Raw genomic sequence first — 19,306 nt, 5'->3', positions numbered from 1 at the left:
TTGAATAGGTTAGGCTGCTTTTTTATACATATATAAAATTGGAGCAATTTTTTTCCATAATGAAATTTTGCAAAGTAGGTACAAACTATACCTCATTATTATAAGCATACATCAATAACTTGTTTCAAAGAGGGAAAATGTTGTTTTCCCTTATAAAGCTCTTAAATGATGGCACTGTCATATTTTAAAAATATAATTTCATGCAACTTGTGAAGACAGCATAATACCTACTTTCTGAGGAAAAAAAGATTTAGTATTGCTATATTTATCAGTAGACAAGATGGTGGTTAAGCTATTAATGAAGTGCAGATGGTCCCATTTTAAACTACAAATGTTTCTTGGCTCTTTATGCCATCTTGAGAGAATATTTTAAGGGACCATGCAAAGTTTGAAAAATTATACAGTATTAGTTAAATCTTTGAATTATGAAAGAAATCTTGATTGTTTTTGTGTCAATGAATTTTCTGGGTAAATTAGGTAAAGGCCTCTCAAGGGACTTAGCATTTTGCAGTAGATAAGGTAGGGTCAGGGGAATTTAGTGATGGTTATTTAAGGGTTGACATTATTTAGTTGGTTTCCTTTTCATGGTGATCTATGTTATTAATAAAGCTTTTTATTTTGTTGAAATTAATTTCAGTGACAGGTTTTTAGTATTAATTTATATGAACTATGATTATTTATTGAACTTTAAACTCTATGCCAATTAATGAATGGCTCAAGAAAAAAAAATGTATGAAAAAAAGTTTCAAGTAAGATGATTACAGTGTTATTTGAAAACTACCAGATAGTGTTGTTTTCACCCAAATGCGGGTGACAAATATTTTACCTGTATAAATATACAGTCATATACTTTCTTCCATGGAAACTAAAAGGACAACATTATCTATTGGAAGCGTGTATAATATATTAAAACTAAAAACTAAAGTCTTATTCAGCAAGGACTCATCTAGCCATTTAAAATTAATCTTTTTGTAACAAATACATGAATTAAATATTGTAATGAGCATTGGATATACAATTTAAAATAATTTTCTTATTATAAAAAGAATTCTTGATGTCATATACCTAGCTTTTAATGTCTTTTTTTTTTCTTTTCAACTTGAAGTGGATCTTTAAATTCATTCATTAATGTTAGAAGTCTGAAATAGGTTGAAATGGTCATAAAATACAATGGAGAAGATATTGGTTCCCATTCTGGATTGATGCTTTTGTTCAAATGAACATTTTTCCTTTGTTTTTTGTTTTTTTTTCTTTTTGGTCAAGAAAGATTAGTCCTTACCTTGATAACAATCCACCCCCCCCCCTTTTTTTTTCAGAAAGCAGCATTCAAATGAGAAACTAAGTACATTTCTTTTCAACAGGCAATTTACCCCATGATGAGATATGCTTTCACTTATTTTTCTTTGACATTCTAGCATCTAGCAGCACAGCAGGTATCTAGAGGTTAGGCTTCAAATAAAGGATAACTACATTCTTACATTAATAGATGCCATTGTATGACTATGTCATATTATTGCAGCATTTAGTTCCTTTAATTGTGCTTTTAAAATTATACATGATAAAGCTGATTCAGGCAAAGCAAAGCAAGAAAAAGATCAAAATTTATTCTTTTATCATTATTGCACAACTTATACACATCTGTTCATATATATTATATATATGATTTGAGGAAGGTTTGGAATCTATATCCTGTTACATTTATGAATATATGATATAATACAAATAGTAATGGCATTTTTACATATATGAGAGACCCTTGGAATTAAAAATAAAGCATTTTTACATTGATGAAGAGAATATTTCAATGAACAGTTTGACATTTTCTTAGAACTGAAAATTCATGTATCCTGCTTATCATATTAAGAAAAGAGTAATTAAAAGTAATTTAAACTTAAATGAAAAAACTCTTATTGAAACACTAGAAAGGTTTGGATTTCAACCTTTGTAATAACAATATGTATAGATTTATTCACCAAAAAGACTGTTTGAAGTAGATATAGTTTAAAAAGGAAGGATAATACCATTTCCCTCTTCTTACATAGCTTTGCCATCAGACTGTATAATGTCGTCTTATAGGCTTTATTCCCTCTTTCTCAGTGACCTTTCTGTATGGCCAAATGAGTCTAGGTTATATGTCTTGTGGCCCATGCGCAACCTTGCCCATTAGCCAGTCCCCAAACCTTTGATGTGAACCATCAGCCCTCCAATTTCTGTGGTTCATTCATTTTTGTGGTTCTCTAAAGATCTCTGCCCCAGCTCTGAAGCCTGCCTTTATTGTAGACAGAGCTGACAACAGGCAGCCTTGTCTTTCATTTCCTTGATGTACTTTGTACTGCAGTATGGCTTTTGTTAGTATTGATGCAAACATTACCATAAACCACCACCTAGGGACTAGAAACAATTGACTAACTGTTTTCAAATCCAATACACTTAAGTTGATCAGACACAAAGTTTAAGTACAGTTAGCTATAACAGCACCAAAGCTGTGTGGTCTCAGCCTCTGTAGACTGCAAAATAAAGGTCAGTGGGATGTGGATGCTTATGTCAAGACAGACTGCAATGAAATTTATTCAAGAAGTGAATATTGGACCAAGAACTCATTCCTTTACTTCAACATGAGAAATACCAAATTCGTTTCCTGGTCTATTTTAAATGATTTTTAAAATCTAATTTCAAAGTTTATCTGTATCAAAAAGGAAAAAAAAAAGATATATAATGTGTGTATATTACATATATATATGAAACAACTATTTCATAAACAAGTTCAGATTTTGATAATTATTTCATATTGGCTAATGTTAAAAATTTCTCACTTAAATTCCCCCCAAAAAAGTGAGGTCATAATCACTAAACTTATTATAGTTGAATATTCCCTAGCATAAGGAAGAATTACAAAGTTAGCTGTATTGTAAATGCAAAATTGTGTCTGACCCTTTTTGTGTAAGGAGCAGTGGCAGGGCCATTCGCTTTTTGAGTCTTGTTAGATCCCAGATTCAAGCCTTTGTCAAAAGGCCTATTCAGATTCCATTGCCACATGATGTTTCAGAGATGTCAGCTGCATCTTTGAAGTTTCTTCCTAAATTAATCAGTCAAGATCTTGAGAAAGTGAAACTAAAAGATTTGGAAAATGAAGTGGACCAAAGATTACCAGATTCCTCAAATCTATTAAATAGTTTGAATATACAATAATGCTGATATAAACTTTCTGTTTACCTCATTTAAAATTTTGACCTCAAAAAAAGAATTACACAGAGAATTTAAAAAAAAAAAAACAATATAAGAGTAAGATGATCTTTTCAAAAAAATATTTCAGAGGGAAATTAGTGTAAGTAATCTAATGTAATTTATGTAAAGTAATATAATTGTAGTAATCTATTTTTACTATTTGTTTCTACTTTTTGCTATTATATGCCATATAATTTCCTTACAATTTATTATTAAATAATAATCACAAAGTTATCTTAAATCTTAATATAGTTCTTATTTCACAAGCAACCTCTAAAGTTTTAACTTGTTTTATGGGAGAAGCTCATCAGTTTACCTTTACATGACTGTCTACATTTAGTAAAAAATAAATAAATAAATAAAAAACTATTGCAAGAAATTATCTTTCAAATGCAATTTATTATGCTGAATGTCTTTTGTTTTTATTTAATCAGAATTTATTTTTCTAAAAGCAATATGGACTTGAAGACTACTCTCTTGTAAATAATATTAAAAATAAATAGCAAAGTTTGCATCTTTAATAATAATACAAATTAGATTATAATACTGTTTATGACATTTTTGTGTATATCAGGATTATTGTGCTATATATCCATTAAATTTAAAGTATTATATATTTCACTGATAATCAACTTTGTAAGTTATCTTTAACATTCCTAGAAATGAAGATTTATTACATAAAATCACTGTTACAAAATTAAATTATAAAGGACAAACCTTAGTATTATATAAAACTATGTGCATTGTATTTATTATCAAGATAATTATTGGTTACAGTTGACTTAGTGAATCAGTGGGAGCCAGTTTGCCCAGTTCAATTCAGACCTCAGAGATGCAAGAGAGCCAAAGTGATTTAAGTATTGAGTTCACTGTGTCATACCCTTTTTGACATCACTTTATTTTTTAACCATCTTCCAATGGACCGTATAAGATGTATAGGAATTGATGGTTTTGGTGGCTGAATTTATGGACAGAATCTCTCACTGAATTGGCCAATAATTGGGTTTGAAAATAGGTTTTAGGTAAATATAATTGCTGATAATGTAATGAAAATGTTTACATATTATACACAAAATGTGAATAGGTATAACATAATAAAATAGTTTAATAATTATATATACATAATCTAGAAAAATGAACCTTAAAATTATATAACCACAATAACACTTTATATACATATATTGCAATATCTTAAATGATAAAAATAAGTTGCTTTTTTGTTTTTGATTATCATGGCCGTAGTAAAGTCTCATTGTTTTTAAAACTGAATCAAGGTAAAATTATTTTTCATTAAAGTTTATATGCATCCTACTTGTTTAATTTATAATTAGTAAGTAATTACATGAGGAGGAGAATTCACTTACTGGGTAGTTATACAATTATGTATAACCTAAGACAGATAAGGAACAGCTTATTCATTTTGAGATTGAGTATTTAAGGAACTTGAAATATGCATACATATTTATATATTTTCTTGTTTTCTTTAAAAATGTTTTTATTATGAATGAGTATAGGCAGTCTTTACTCCCTAATACAATATTCTTAACATATGTTCACAACTTGGAAAAGAATATGAAATCTTTTGTTTTGCTAAAATTATACTTTCTTTGCAATATGGTGACACTACTAGATTTCCCAGCAACATTCCTAAGCAGCAAAAAGATCATGACCTTGAAACTATACCTGGCTGTAAAGATTTTTTAAAAAATAAATTACATTAAAGCACCACCATATACTGCAAAGGGTTAACAAATAAAACATACTAGGTCAATATGTCCATTCTAATATTATTTATATAAGTCTGAACTTTCAAATGATTCCTAGTAATCCTTAATATTGATTGTTCAAAAGTTATACAAGGTTGGGGATCTGCTATTCAAAGGAAATTGTAAGAAGTGTGTTGGTTTTATTTTTGCAGTTGTACCAAAGATTGCCTCATCAGAATTCTGAACCACAACCATAGGAGGAAACATTGGAGAAGAGTACCTAGGAACATGAGAAGAGGAGTTAAAAGAAGATCAATGGAAGGGAAAAAATGGTTCTTAAGTGTGAAGTGGACACATAAGCTCTCATTCAAACTATCTAATGTCAAGTAACTAGCATGGGTCAAGTTCTCCAGCTCTGCAGAAAGAATAATCGACAGAGAAGCATCAAATGAGAGATAGAAAGTAGATAAAATATCATAGTTTGTGTTAAAATAACCATCTAAAATGTTTTCCCCAAAATTTCTATAGTACTGAATCAGTTAAATTTGGATGTAAAACATAGAGAAAGGACTAAGTCCTGCATTTGGGAGAGAGCAATCTTACTGTTGAATGGGTTCACAATCTTCATAATTTGTAATTAGAATGATCACTTTTACCTGTTCTATAAAAGTATTTGAATTTTTCTTTTCTCTTTATGTAGCTGAAATACCAACCCACATCTATTTGAGGACATGCCTCCAACTCCAATTCTGACATCAATAGCACTGAATAACTTTGAGAAATGAATGGCAACCTAGCCAAGCACAAAACCAGCACTTGCCTCTGTATATTTCACATTGAATAAGCACAAAACAACACTTACTATTCCATTTGACCTACTGCTGGAATACAAATAGGATTGAATTTGGTTTCCTTTTCCTTTTCAATCTGCATGGGAACATAATGGGAGTTTACAGGTTTAAGGTAAAGTTCATTAACCAGTCACATACTTTCTTTTATAAATATGATATTTCAATGATGCAAATGTGCTTTTAAAGAGGACAGTAGACAAAAATTACTTATGTGTCTAAAGGTTGTATATTATTTATCATAAAAAATATACTTATGCTCATTTTAGTGGTATTGAACATTCTTTGCTTTTAAAAAATATACATTTTAAATCCTTCTATGAATTTCTTTCTGTGAAAATAAACTAAAAGTATATGATTAGTTATTCCCTAGAAACAGGTATCTGAATTTCCCCCCCCCCTCATCAAGGCAGTAACTCATTCCAATTATAAAATGAAGGAAACTTTCTTTCAATATCTAATTCTGAGAGTGTTAGAAATGTCATTTTAAAATTCAACATAATCATGGGATTTTTTTCCAAAAAAATAATTCAAATAAATGAATATTAATTGGCAATAAAGACACAAGGAGAAATTTCTAGGGAACTTCACTATCATCGCGACCTAAATTCTCCATCCTTAGTCCAATAACAATGAGGGCAAAATCAGAGTTATTTTAGCAGCCCTGACAATTGATATTGATTTCTGTGGCTAAATTGATCATGTAGGAATCTCTATCTGCTAATAGAAGCAAAATGATTATGAGCCATATCTTCATAGTTCAATACACATAAACTTCATTTTAAAGTTTCAAAAAATGAATGAAAAGGCTTTTAGCATTTTAAAATTATTTTAAAATAATTGAGTCATCACATACATTTTTAGTGTTAGCCAGATTCTACCAATATGCTTTCAATATGAACTGCCTCTGTGAGGAAGGCAGAATTAGTAAAAGCTTGGAGAAAGCATCTTCAGGTTATATTTATTAATGTATTTACTTAAACTGAAATTTTATAACACAGGTTGTTCATAAAGGAGTATTCTAATTTCGCAGACTGAATACCTGGAAAAAAAAAAAAACAGTTCATTTCCTAATTCTCTATAAAAAATGCATACTTGAAACTTACAGAAAGGGAAATAAAGTAAATCATTTATTAATATCTATTATAGATTGTGAAGAAGATGCTCATATAAGTAATGCAAAATTTCTACTCTCAGAGATCTAACAGTCTGGTACAGAAGATATCCATATTTTTAAAAGCTATACTATTAAATATAATATAGTAACTCAATTCAAGAAATGTTAATTAAGTATGTACTAAGACCAAAAAAAAGTCTGGCATAAAAGAATGCTCAGCTCTAAAAGGCTAAAGGAAACTTGTGTCCACATTCTTCCTCTAATATTAACTAGCTGTGAGAGTCCAGGCAAGTCTCAGAACTTCTAAATGTGCCTAGGATTTTCTTACTAAGTCACTATGGATCACATAGTTCTTTGTAGAGGATGATTTCACACCAGGAGTGCTGATGAAATCAGACTTTTGGTTTATTCAAACAAATGTAATGCTAAGCATTGAGAATATAAATATTTAAATAGTGGTTCTTGCCTTCAAGAAACTTACAGTCTAGTTAATAGTAGCTATGATAAAACGTAGCATATGATAAATCTATAGGAATGGTTCATTGAAGATGATATCAGAGATTTAAAGAAGGAAATAGCCCTTCTACTTTTCAGTATTTGTTTGCTTGTTTTTTTTTTTTTTAATGCAAAAATGGAACTATGTATTACAGCTTCCCACAGATCAACTTCTGAGGAGCCCTTCCACATCAAGTAAGAAATGACATGAATAAAACCATGATTAGAACATATGGTGATCATCAAATTCAACTCCTTCATTTTGTATGAGAAAACCAACTCAAAGAGATGAAGGTACATGTTCAAGATGACATGAATAGTAAAGTATTCAAAGTCAGGACTTTTGATTTGAAATGCAGAAGGCTTTTCACTCTGCAAACTATACTCTGAATATTCCCATTGATGATGGAGCAATCAAGTTTGATCTGGAATATAGAGTATGTGAAGCAAAATACAATGAGATTTAGCATAACAAAAAAGCCCAAACAAAATAAAACACAAAACCCTTATGGAAATCCTCGAATTTCAGGTCAATGAATTGGAACTTTACTTATAGGACACAATTTTAAAATTTTATGCAGTACATAGTCACAGGTTTGCAAAAATAAAATTTGGAAAAAAATGACAAAAGTCCCATTATTCAATTAAAATAGTAATATGATAAGGTGAAAGAACATGCAGATTTAAAATAATAGTAATAATAAAGGAAAACTCTCATCAAGAAATCATGGTACAGAAAAAGATTATCTGAAGAACTGAATAAGGGGATAGGAGGATGATGTAATTAAAGCTCAGATTTAATATATTACAACAGAAAGATCACTGGTTTAGGAGTCAGAGGAACTGGATTCAAGTTTCACCTCTTACTAGCAATATGACTTTGGCAACTCATACCGTACCCTGGATATCACTATCCTTATCTGTAAAATGAAGACTTTCCTAAACTTTTAAAGCTGTGATATTTTCACCAACTTGGTTTTTCTCTTTAATATGCTCTCCAACTTAATAGTTCTGTCTATGTGCCTATGTGCCTAGAGTATTCAGTCTAGATGACATCTAAGAAGAGCTAGGTACTAAGAAATTATCTTCTTACTATTTCTGGAAGTGTCTTAATAAAACTTAAGATCAGATTAATTAATTTTGGTCTTCAGATCATAATGGCAATTTATATAGAGCTTCCAGACAACTGAAATAGAAACAACAACAAAACAGATCTTTATTAGAATAATAGCTTTCTATGCATGGCTACCACATCTTGTACCTGGGAAGCTGGTTTTTGTACCTCTAGATAATATTTATACTGATTAAGTTTCAACTTATGAAATTCTGTGCAATATTCTAACCCATCAAGATCTTTTGGAGAATAACAAGTCTAGTACTGGTCATCTACAATTCTAATGAGCAAGCCATTGATGTTTATATCCAAAGCCATTAACAAAAATATCAAATAGTATAAACTTAAACACATTCCTGATATAATTCAATAGAGCCCCCTGGTTTATTGACTTTAAACCATTAATAACTATTCTTTTGAGTGTGACTATCCAATGAGATACTAATGCATCTAATAATGATAAAATCTATCAATACTTGATGAAAAAAAAGTATTTTCTTTACTAAAATCCCAGGTAAACTATATTTCTAACATTCTTTATATCCTTAAAAATAGTTATCATACCAGGAAAGATAGTTTATCATAATCTGTTTTTGATAAAGACATATTGGTGCCTTTCAATTACTGCTTCTCTTTTTAGATGATGATCAATCATAGATTCATTATGGAATTTTTTAAGAATAAAAGTCATCCTCACTGACTTAAACCTTATTGTCTCTATTTTATTCCTATTTAAAAATGGGACATTTCCCCTTCTGATATACTGGGGTGACACCTTATCTTTCAAATATTAATGATGATAACTTAGCAATGATAGCTGCCAGTTACTTCTATAATTGAAAGTATAGTTTATCTAAAACATGTGTTCACTTATTTTGCATCTCTCCTCCACCAAAAAGCATGACCTTTGTAATAAAGATAACAGAATCAAAATGACTCACAAAGAATAAATATCCTAGATAAATATGGAGTTAGCAAAAAAGGAATGGAATTCACGAAAGGGAAGAATAAGTATGGTAATACATTTATTTTATTATCCATTCCATACTATATCTCTCCTACTTAAGTTAAGACATGCTTTCTTCATCTCCTCTTTCATTGCACCATCCTATTCTTGGACAATGAATTGGAAAAAAAAAAAAAAAGATTTTGTCATTGAATAATACATACCACTGGGGCAGAAAGAGGAAATAGAAGAGTTAAGAAAATAAATATTAGCCTGCTACAGAGGCACGAGTGTGACAGGACTTGCAATTATATAGACACTAACCAGAACTCTCTCAGCTAATAATTTCTATATACTTCTAAAAGTATACTTCTACAAGTATACTTCTATACTTGAGTTGTTAAGAGAATTAGAACTTTGGTGAGGATGATTTACAGAAGTCTGAGTGGATGCTTATCAATTGGAGAATTGCTGAATAAGTTATAATATATGAATGTTATGGAATATTATTGTTGTATAAAAAATAATCAGCATGATTTCAGAAAGGCCAGGGGAGACTTATATGAACTGATACTAAGTGAAGTGAGTAGAATCAAGAGAGCATCATATACAGCAACAACAGATTATATGATAATCAATTCTGATGGACATAGCTCTTTTCTACAGTGAGGTGATTCAGACCAATTCCAATATATTTGTGATGGAGAGAGCCATCTGCATCCATTAAGAGGACTGTTGGGACTAAATGTGGATCACAAGATAATATTTTTATCTTTTTGTTATTTGATTGTTTTTTTATTTTCTTTCTCATTTTTCCCCTTTTCATCTAATTTATCTTGTACAGAATGAAAAAGGTGAAAATATGCATGGAATTGTACATGTTTTAACATAGATTACTTTCTTTCTAAGGGAGACTGTGGGGGAAGGGAGGAAGAAAAATTTGGAACACAAGGTTTTGCAAAGAGAATGTTGAAAAATATCTTTGCATATATTTTGAAAAAATGAAAATAAAGTTATTTAAAAAATTAAAAGGTATAGAAAAGAAAAAAAACAATATCATCAATACTGATTAAAATTAATAAAATTCTATTAAACAAATTCCAGTTTTTCATTCAAAAAATCATTCATTAGTTTTATATCAGGGATGCAAAGATGAATTCAACATTCAACATTCAATCATAATGAAAACAAAAACAAACTAAACTACAAAATTATCTCAATAAATGAAGAAAAGCCTTTGACAAAGTACAAAATTCATTTAGGATGAAAAAAATCCTACAAAGCAGAGGCATACATGAATTTCTAAATAGCCTACAAATTATCTACTAGATACAATATAATAGATAGAATTTATCTTAAATCAAAAACAAATATAGAGATCAATGAGAATACATTTTAAAATTCTCAAATAAATACAGCAGTAGAGTCAAGGGGCAACTTCTAAAATGTTATTAGTATCAATAGAACAAGAAAAATTTAAAAAGGTATAAAGTTGTTGATAAATCAAAGGCATTTTAAATACCTGAAAATTACATACACACACACACACACACACACATACACATATATATATATATATATATATATATATATATGACATGATCTGTTGATTCAATTTGCAAATATTTCAAACAGAAACACAAGAAAGGTAAAAGGGGACTTAATCCCTATTTATGGATGAAATTGTTTTACTTGGAAAATAAGCAAAGAAACTAAAATAATAGCTTTAGCAAGTAAGAGGATACAAAGTAAGATCATAAAAATGAACACAATAGTAGGAAGGAAAATTTTATTTTTAAAAAATTAATGTATTTATAAAATATCAGGGAGTAGATCTAACAGAGCAATTCAATATTTCCATAGATACAACTGAAGTGTTCCTTTAATAAAGACCACATTAAATAAATTTGAGCAAGTCAGTGCTCCTAATTGTGGAAATAAATTCACTATAATATCCATATCCCCTGATCTATAGCCCAAAGAGTCCTTAGAAAATAGTTGTCCTGTGACAAGTATCTTTCTTAGAACCAGCTCTTGAGGGAAAGGGGCTAACCCTAGCCCCAACAAATAACACACAACTTAGGCAAGTCATTGTAGTTGAATCAGTTAGTCTCTGAGTAGAAGACAGAAGGCAATATATATTAGGTACATCAAACCATCACTACTCATCTCAACCATCTTTCTTTGGCCCAAATTCCTGAAGCCATGTGTCTCGGAATTGCATTGTTTCCCGCATGTCCATCTACATCATCTGAAAAGTTTGTGTTTTGGTTTTTTTAAGAAAATTTTGTTTCCCCCTTCCCCTTTTTTGCAGAAGGACAAACCAGATGTGGACATTGTATATATTATCAGGCTCGATGGATCTCTTGATAATGTTAGCTGAAATATTTTTTCCCTCTTTTTCTTTCTTACTAAGAATAGCTTACTGGGTGGAGAAGATAAAAGGAACTAAAATGTAAAATTAAAAGCTTTTTCAAGAAAAGATTGGGGAATATCTGGGAGACAATATGATGCAACATAAGCAACACTGGCTCTGAAGTTAGAAAACCTGGGTTCGGATCAAAACTCTTCTACCTGTGAAATTTTGGAGATGACACAATTTTACAGAGATTCAGATTCATCAATCTGCAAAATGAGGGACTTGCATTATCTGCTCTCTGACATTCTTTGAATTTGTGAAGTTATAATATCAAATTTAAAACTTAACAGTAAACCAGTATAGCAAAATTTGAGGATGCAGGTGAAGCAGTACCCAAACTGGGGGGAGGACATTTACATACATGTTAATACAGAAAAAGTAAATGCAATTTTAAAGATAATAAAAGATAATAAAATAAAGATAATAAAAAAATAAAGATAAAAAAATAAAAAAAGAAAATAAAATAAAAAAGAAAATAAAAAAATAAAAACCTCTTTACTCCTGCTAAGTCTTTTAATATAGCCAAAGATGATATTTTTGAAGGCAGCAATATCTTCTTTCTGATTTCTAATGAATTAAAATCTTTTTTTCCCCGCTCAGATTGATAGCACTTTATCCTCCCTCATATACTTGTGAAATTTATTTTTTCAATTCAAATGCAACTTTTATATTTCTCAAAGGTTATTTTAAAAAATCAACTATCTGTTTCTTTAAATGTTCAAAAATCCACTAATAACCAAAGAAATACAAAATAATTGAAGTATAATCTTATATCAAACACATTGGCAAAGGGGATAAAATATAACAAAATTCAAAATTAAATGTAAAGACATGAAAAAATAAGCATGCTAATTTATTACTGGTGAAGGTGTAAACTGATTCCTCCAAAGGAATATAAAATAGAACAATTGAATACTAGCTGAATTTAGGAAATGGAGGAGAGGGACTAATAAAAGCTATTTTTTTACCATGTGATTTGAATATTATGATTTAACAGAAAAGCCCATATTACACTTTCAAAGACTCTCAGTACTTGTGCTGTGTGCCTTTGTATACATGTGTATATATATATAATGTGTGTAAATATGCCATACATACATGTTTACATATATGTGTAAATACCCACTCTTAAAATAAATTGGGAATAATTTTAGGAAAGAAATCATTTTGTTTCATTAGTCTTTGCAAAGCAAAAGCAATATTGATAGTTTTTAACGAGAGGTAAATTTATATTTGTATATTTGCTCAAACTATCAGAAACTACTGCAACACTTTTTAAAGAAAATTTTTCCTGTTCTCAGATGCTAGTGTTTCACACCCAGAAAACAAAAACCAAACCAAAAAAAAAATGGATTTATTTTGTATGTATTTATAATATATGCTTTTTCTCCTAATAGAATGTGAGTTGCTTCAAGGCAGGAATGACTTCATTTATTGGTAAGTGCATAGAAGGTGTTTAAATGTTGAAGGAGAAATTAACAAATAGGCTGCTTCTATAACAGAAATTTATTTCCAAATCCCTTATTTTGTCTTTGGAAAAATATACTATAGCATCAAAACCCATCTGATTATTATTCTGCCTCTTCCTCTTCTTAATAATCAATAAAACAAAAGGAATATATCTCATCTATCAGTATAACAAAAGGAATATATCTCATCTGTTTTATACTGAGCTGCTGGTATGAATGTATGCTATATTTTATTAGATAACAGTCCAAGAACATAACAGGCATTAAGTGTATACAAAATTAGTCTACCAATAATTATAATTTCAGGAGAATTTTCTTCATTTTAAAGGTAAAAATATCCATTTTATTCCAGAATGCATCATCTTAATGAGAAAAGTTCTCTTTTTGCATGCAGTATTAAGTCTCTTCTCCCACACCCCATTCCACTCCACACTTTTTAAAAATCAAATGGAATAGACAAATTCAAGAGATCACAAATTATTCTGGCCAAATTTTTTGCAAAAGCTTTTAAAAATTCTATCTCAACATTTTATTTGCAGATACACACACACACACACACACACACACACACACACACCCCTTTATACACATACTTCAGATATATTTGTCAAAGGAATGAGGACAATTCAAATTCATCTTTTCCACTGTTATTTAGGACCTATGATGTTCTTTGTTTACAAAATGAGAGAAAAAAAAAAAGGTTTATATTTGCAAACTCAATGAAAATTCCAAGAAGTATGACAATGACTTTAGTCATTGTTGTAGCATGAAAATCAATGAAAGAACAGAGAGGTTCTCTAATCTATGAAGGAGAATCAAAGCTTCAGGATACAGGATTTCCTGCTTTTAGGCAGTCCTGTAAATAGTGTTTGACTATCTTGATTGAGGACAATCAATGGATTTAACTTGGTATGAAAAGACTGCAACTCAGTTGCAGTTTAGTAGCTAATTTAATATTTCAGCCAAGTTTAGCAATACAGATTAGCTGTAAATTACTGGATACTGTTAACTTCTGGACTTCTAAAGCAGTTAGGCTCTATAATAAACCTTTAGTGTTAACAGTTTCCATTCCAGGAATCAGTGATATAGTTGTTAAACTGTCATTGGTACAGATATCACAAAGATTTTTTGAATTCTGACCAACGCACATGTCCTATTTTGTTGCCTTTAGATTTCTTTTTTCAGAAAGCTCCTCATTGAGAATGTAGTCTTAAACTATTATAATTTTCTAATGACAGATGGTTTCTTCAGATATGACTTCTTTAATATTTACAAATGAAGAACAGAAATTCATGAAGTTCCTTCAGAGTAGTTACAAATAAACAAGATATCTCTGCAGATAACGGATGCACAGAGAGCTGTTGAATACATAAAGTCAATCATTAAATATTTAATGAGGAGCAATAAATGTGGCAGTTTACCTATTCTTTACATTTCAACATTTCTTTCTGGAGAGTGATAAATCATCAGTAAAAAGAGGATTATCCAAAATTAGAGATTGGAAATTATGTTGTATTACCTCTACCTCTATCAAAGGATTATCTACACTGAAGTCATCCACACCAGTATTTTTAATATTGGCATTCTAATTGCTTCATTATGCATGATAACTACATAATGTTTGCCTATATCTATTGCCACAGGTGTTTCTGCAGATGAGTTCTCAATAGATGCTGGGAGTGGAATTTTTTTTTTCTCCTGTAAATGGAAGGGCTCCCTTTCCTTTATTTGCAATGTATTGCATTTGTTTGTTTGTCTTACTACATTTTATTTTATTGGGCAGAACAGCTCTGCCATATTCTAGCAGAAAGCTCCAAGTTCAGCATGACTAGTTTACTATAGGTCAACTGGTTCATTCTATCATTTAATCTTGGGTTGCATGTTCATTCATGTTCATGAAAGCCATTTGCTTAACTCAGATCCTGATATTCTGAACACCCCCTCTTTTCACCTAGAAATATCTATGAATTGTAAATCTGGAAAGCTGCAACAAATTAGCTTTCTATTCTTTAATAAGATAAACTTCAATGTAATAGGTGTTTATCTTAACAGGAGAGATTTTAAGCTATCTTCAACTTTCTATTTCTTTCTCCCCCAATGAATTATACAAAACAATAGCTGTACATTTCCCCATCGAATTACCCAAAATGATAGCACAAAACTTGGTTGCTGTCTTGTCTGACAAGGCTCTCTGGCAGAAATGAGAACATAAAAGTCCAGTAAGAGAAGGGAATATCCCCTCTATTCACAAGTTATCTGGAAGTCAGCTGACGCTCTAAAAGTCTTCACAGTATTACCTTCAACAGGCTCTTGTAGGCCGATTTGTATGAGCAGTCTGAAGCTATGACAGAGAGACAGAGTGATAAAGATTTAGAGTTTTACTGATCTCAAAATAGTCCTTAAAAATGGACTGAATTGCTAGAACCACCTAAAAGTTAATATCGATAATACTATCTATGAGGTCATTTCTTTATCATTCTTCTCTAATCTATAAACCATCCCAAATACAACACACATATACTATATGCATCATGAATTCTGACATTCTGAATCTTCTAGAGCTTTTTGTAGAGCTTCTCCTCCAATCGCAGATCATCTTGACCTGGATCATATACCAACCTTGCACATTCTGGCAGTTCCCTCTCTGGAAGAAAGGCTGTATGTGTGCCTGTTGTACCAATTACAAGGACATTTTTCTTGAGGTCAATATTACACTGATGTCGCTTAAGCATATCCAGGCCCAAAAGCATATCCATAGGTTGCTCCTCTATTATAGAAAAAGAACATGCCAGAAAATCTCCTTCAATCTGAACCTGAGCTAAATGTACCCTACCAATTATCTTCTGAGTTCCCACACCTTTAGCAATCCCTGCCCACCGCTGGTCCACAAGTCTCAATATATTACACCGCACTGCACAAGCCTGGCTCATGATAGTCATCTGAGCCCCTGTGTCAACGAAGGCTTTCACAGGATGTCCATTCACTTTGCAGTTAATATATAGCATCACTACTTGGCCAAAGCTCTCAGGGGCCTCTTCCATTGCAATGGACATGTTTTCCTCAATGTTTTGTTGCCTGATGGCTTCTTCTATCTTGGCCTGTGCTTCAAGATCAAAGGGGTCGGCGACAAAGAGGCGAAACGTCTCCTCATCTCTCATTGCTTGGTCTTCTTGTTGCTCTATCAAAACCCTAGTAAATTCCTCAAGGTCCCCGCTGAGCAGGGCTTCGGCCAGAGTTGGGTTGCGCTCCCTGAGCAGAGCCAACTCATGGGGATTGGAAAGGAACATATCTCGGAGCACGGCAGGGTTGTCCGTGACCTGGGGAGTCGAAACCATTTCCGCGAAGCTCTCCGCGGACTGTGCGGCTTGCAGGTGCTGGGAGGACGACGTGCTAGGCACGGCTATGCTGCTGAAGTCTATCCCCGTGAATTCATCGGAGGCGCCCGGCTCGACGTTCTGCAGCTGCCTTAAAATCACCACATCACCGTCTTTCAGGCCGTAGGACGCCAAGGATCGATGGTTGTCTTCCAGAGGGCTCTCTGCAAAGACAATCTGCGCCTCCCCGGCAGGGATGCCGGACTCCACCTCACAGAGCACCCGGAAGTTGTAGAGCTCAAATTCCCGGTCGACCTGAAGGGAGAAGGTCACCTCCGTGGAGTCCCTCCGCACGCAGTACACAGTGAGCTGCATAGCCGGGCCTGGCCTCAGGGGGAGGTTGGGGCCTGCGGGGCCGCGCGGCCCCAGCACGGGACCCCTTTCCTCAGTCAGTTGAGCATTCAAAGAGCAACCGTCATTGCTAGTGGGGCCGATCCCCGCTAACCTCTGGCAAGCCTCGCCGGCTGCCCGGGACAGATGTCGCAAACCTTGCCGTAAAGGAAAGCGGCCGTAAAGAAAGGAGCTAGGTCAAGGGAAGTGAGATCTAGTAGCCTTTATTCAGAGTTCCCAGCCTGCCTTTCGGCAGCATCTGGGAGGATGCTGAAGGAGTAAGCAAGCAGACTCGGGGCCAGAGTTTCTAATTGTTCACGTTTAATTCCTTTCTTTTTCATACCTTTTGTATGAGAAAAACACAGCCCTAAAGAGATATAAGATTGACCCTTCCCAATTCCCCTGTGAAAGGGAGGGACATCCCTAAATTCGTGCCCTGGAAGGCCGCTCTGCAGATCCCACCCTAATTGCACGGCCTTTGCCTGGGGCGCCCGCCCTATCTCTGACCCCCCCTTTCCAAGCGGTTTTGGCCCTTAATCATTTGATTCATTATTTCTATATTTATATCAAAGGGCCTTGAAGGCAGACCCTCTGGTTCGGGCTTTCTTTTGTTGTTTACCTTTGGATTTCTCACATTTTGCACAGTGGCTGTCATATGTAAGAATTTATTCTTGAAATGATTGGCTTTATCTGGGGGAAAGATGGGGAAAATTGGAACAAGAGGTTTGGCAATTGTTAATGCTGTAAAGTTACCCATACATATAACCTGTAAATAAAAGGCTATTAAATTAAAAAAAAAAAAAATGATTGGTTTTGATTTGGTTCACAGTCCCACAATAATTAAATAGGGGAGCCTGGGTTTGAGGAATAAAAAAGATTTAAAGCTGGAAGGGAAAGCAGAACACACCTTAATGCAACCCTTTGATTTATAGAGGAAGAAACTGATATTCACCGAGATTAACTGATTTACCAAATCAAAATGGCAATAGTGGAATTTGAACCCTTATTCTCAGATTACAGGTCAGTTTCTTCTTCTTCTTCTTTCCCCCTGATTCTACAGTCTTTCCAGTTGTAATTTTTGAAGAATACAAATAATAACTTTTTTGGGGAAGTCTCTATTGACAAATTTGTCTAGAAGATCTGGGAAAGAGCATTTAATAAATATCCAGAGAATATTTATATAGACTAAATGAAAATATTAAAGTCTATCACAGATTTTTGGCAAATGTTCCTGATGTTATCCATTCTTGGGTTTTAAGGTTTCAAATAAAGGTTTAAGGGTACTTGCATAGGTAATTTTTCTGCTAAATGTTTATTTGGGCAATTTCATTACTCCAGCCACTAAACTTTTGTCTCTTTCTTACAGTGAATATGATGTCTTCAAATTTGGTTTGTGTGTGACAAAAAAAAAAGAGGGCTTTCACTGACATCTGGAAATCTAAAAGTGTGAAGGTTTTCTTGGAGGCAGCCTTAGTCTCAGTTGAAATAAATAATTACTCCAAAATCGCAACCAGCTGGTAAAAGTGCAAACGGTTATTTCTCCTTCCAAATTAGCCCAGTTAGTTGAGGCCTATCTCTCTGCCTGGCTCCAAGAGATCTTGCAGCTTTGTCCTTGGCTTCTGTCTCTGCTTTCTTCAGCCTCCAGCCAGCACCAAGTTGGAAGATGCAATGAATCTCTTGCCTGGAAGATAGAGCTTGTAGGCTTTCTTCCAGAGTCTCTCTCCTAAGTCCCACAAGAAGAACTAAACCCAAGCTTCAAAAGCTCCCTATATATGTGATCTCCCAAAAGTTAACTCCGCCTTCTGGAGGGAGAGGGATTCTGGGTTATCTCCCAGAGTGCTCTCTGGCCATAAGGGCTTCAAGGGAGGTGTGAATTCGGGCTAAGCTTTATTAAGCCCTGCATCCTCCCAAACGTGTGAACTCCATTGAGTACTTAGATACTTATGAGCTCTCTAGAGGTGTGAACACAAGCATTGTTCTATCAGTTCCACTTAGTACCTTGTTTCAAGTTCTGGCCCAAAATATCTCTTTCTGAGATCAAATCAACTCCAATGGCTTAACACTTTGTAAAGATTCCAACATATAAGATCAAAGATTTTACTTCAGTAGAAGAATTTACTTCAAAATTAAAGGTAAAAGGGGATCAAATACATTAACACCTGTATACATATTAAGATTAGCGGTAAAGTTAATTTTTTTTTTTTTTATGCCTTCACCAGACCACTAAATACAGCATATTTTTGTGAAGCATTTCTGGCAAAAA

At 32.8% G+C, this 19,306-nt stretch overlaps 1 protein-coding gene across 1 annotated transcript; it reads right to left on the bottom strand.

The window, feature by feature from the left end:
• Nucleotides 1-13,035: 13,035 nt before the first annotated feature.
• Nucleotides 13,036-17,256, bottom strand: LOC100926359 (protein DDI1 homolog 2-like). Its single transcript, XM_031946242.1, has one exon. It carries the CDS (start codon nucleotides 17,026-17,028, stop codon nucleotides 15,895-15,897), a length of 1,134 nt encoding a protein of 377 aa, XP_031802102.1. The 5' UTR covers nucleotides 17,029-17,256; the 3' UTR covers nucleotides 13,036-15,894.
• Between the last annotated feature and the right edge of the window lie 2,050 nt (nucleotides 17,257-19,306).

The sequence above is a fragment of the Sarcophilus harrisii genome, chromosome 1, assembly GCF_902635505.1.
Source record: "Sarcophilus harrisii chromosome 1, mSarHar1.11, whole genome shotgun sequence".
Taxonomy (NCBI): Eukaryota; Metazoa; Chordata; class Mammalia; order Dasyuromorphia; family Dasyuridae; genus Sarcophilus; species Sarcophilus harrisii.
This window is presented reverse-complemented; position numbering and strand designations above follow the sequence as displayed.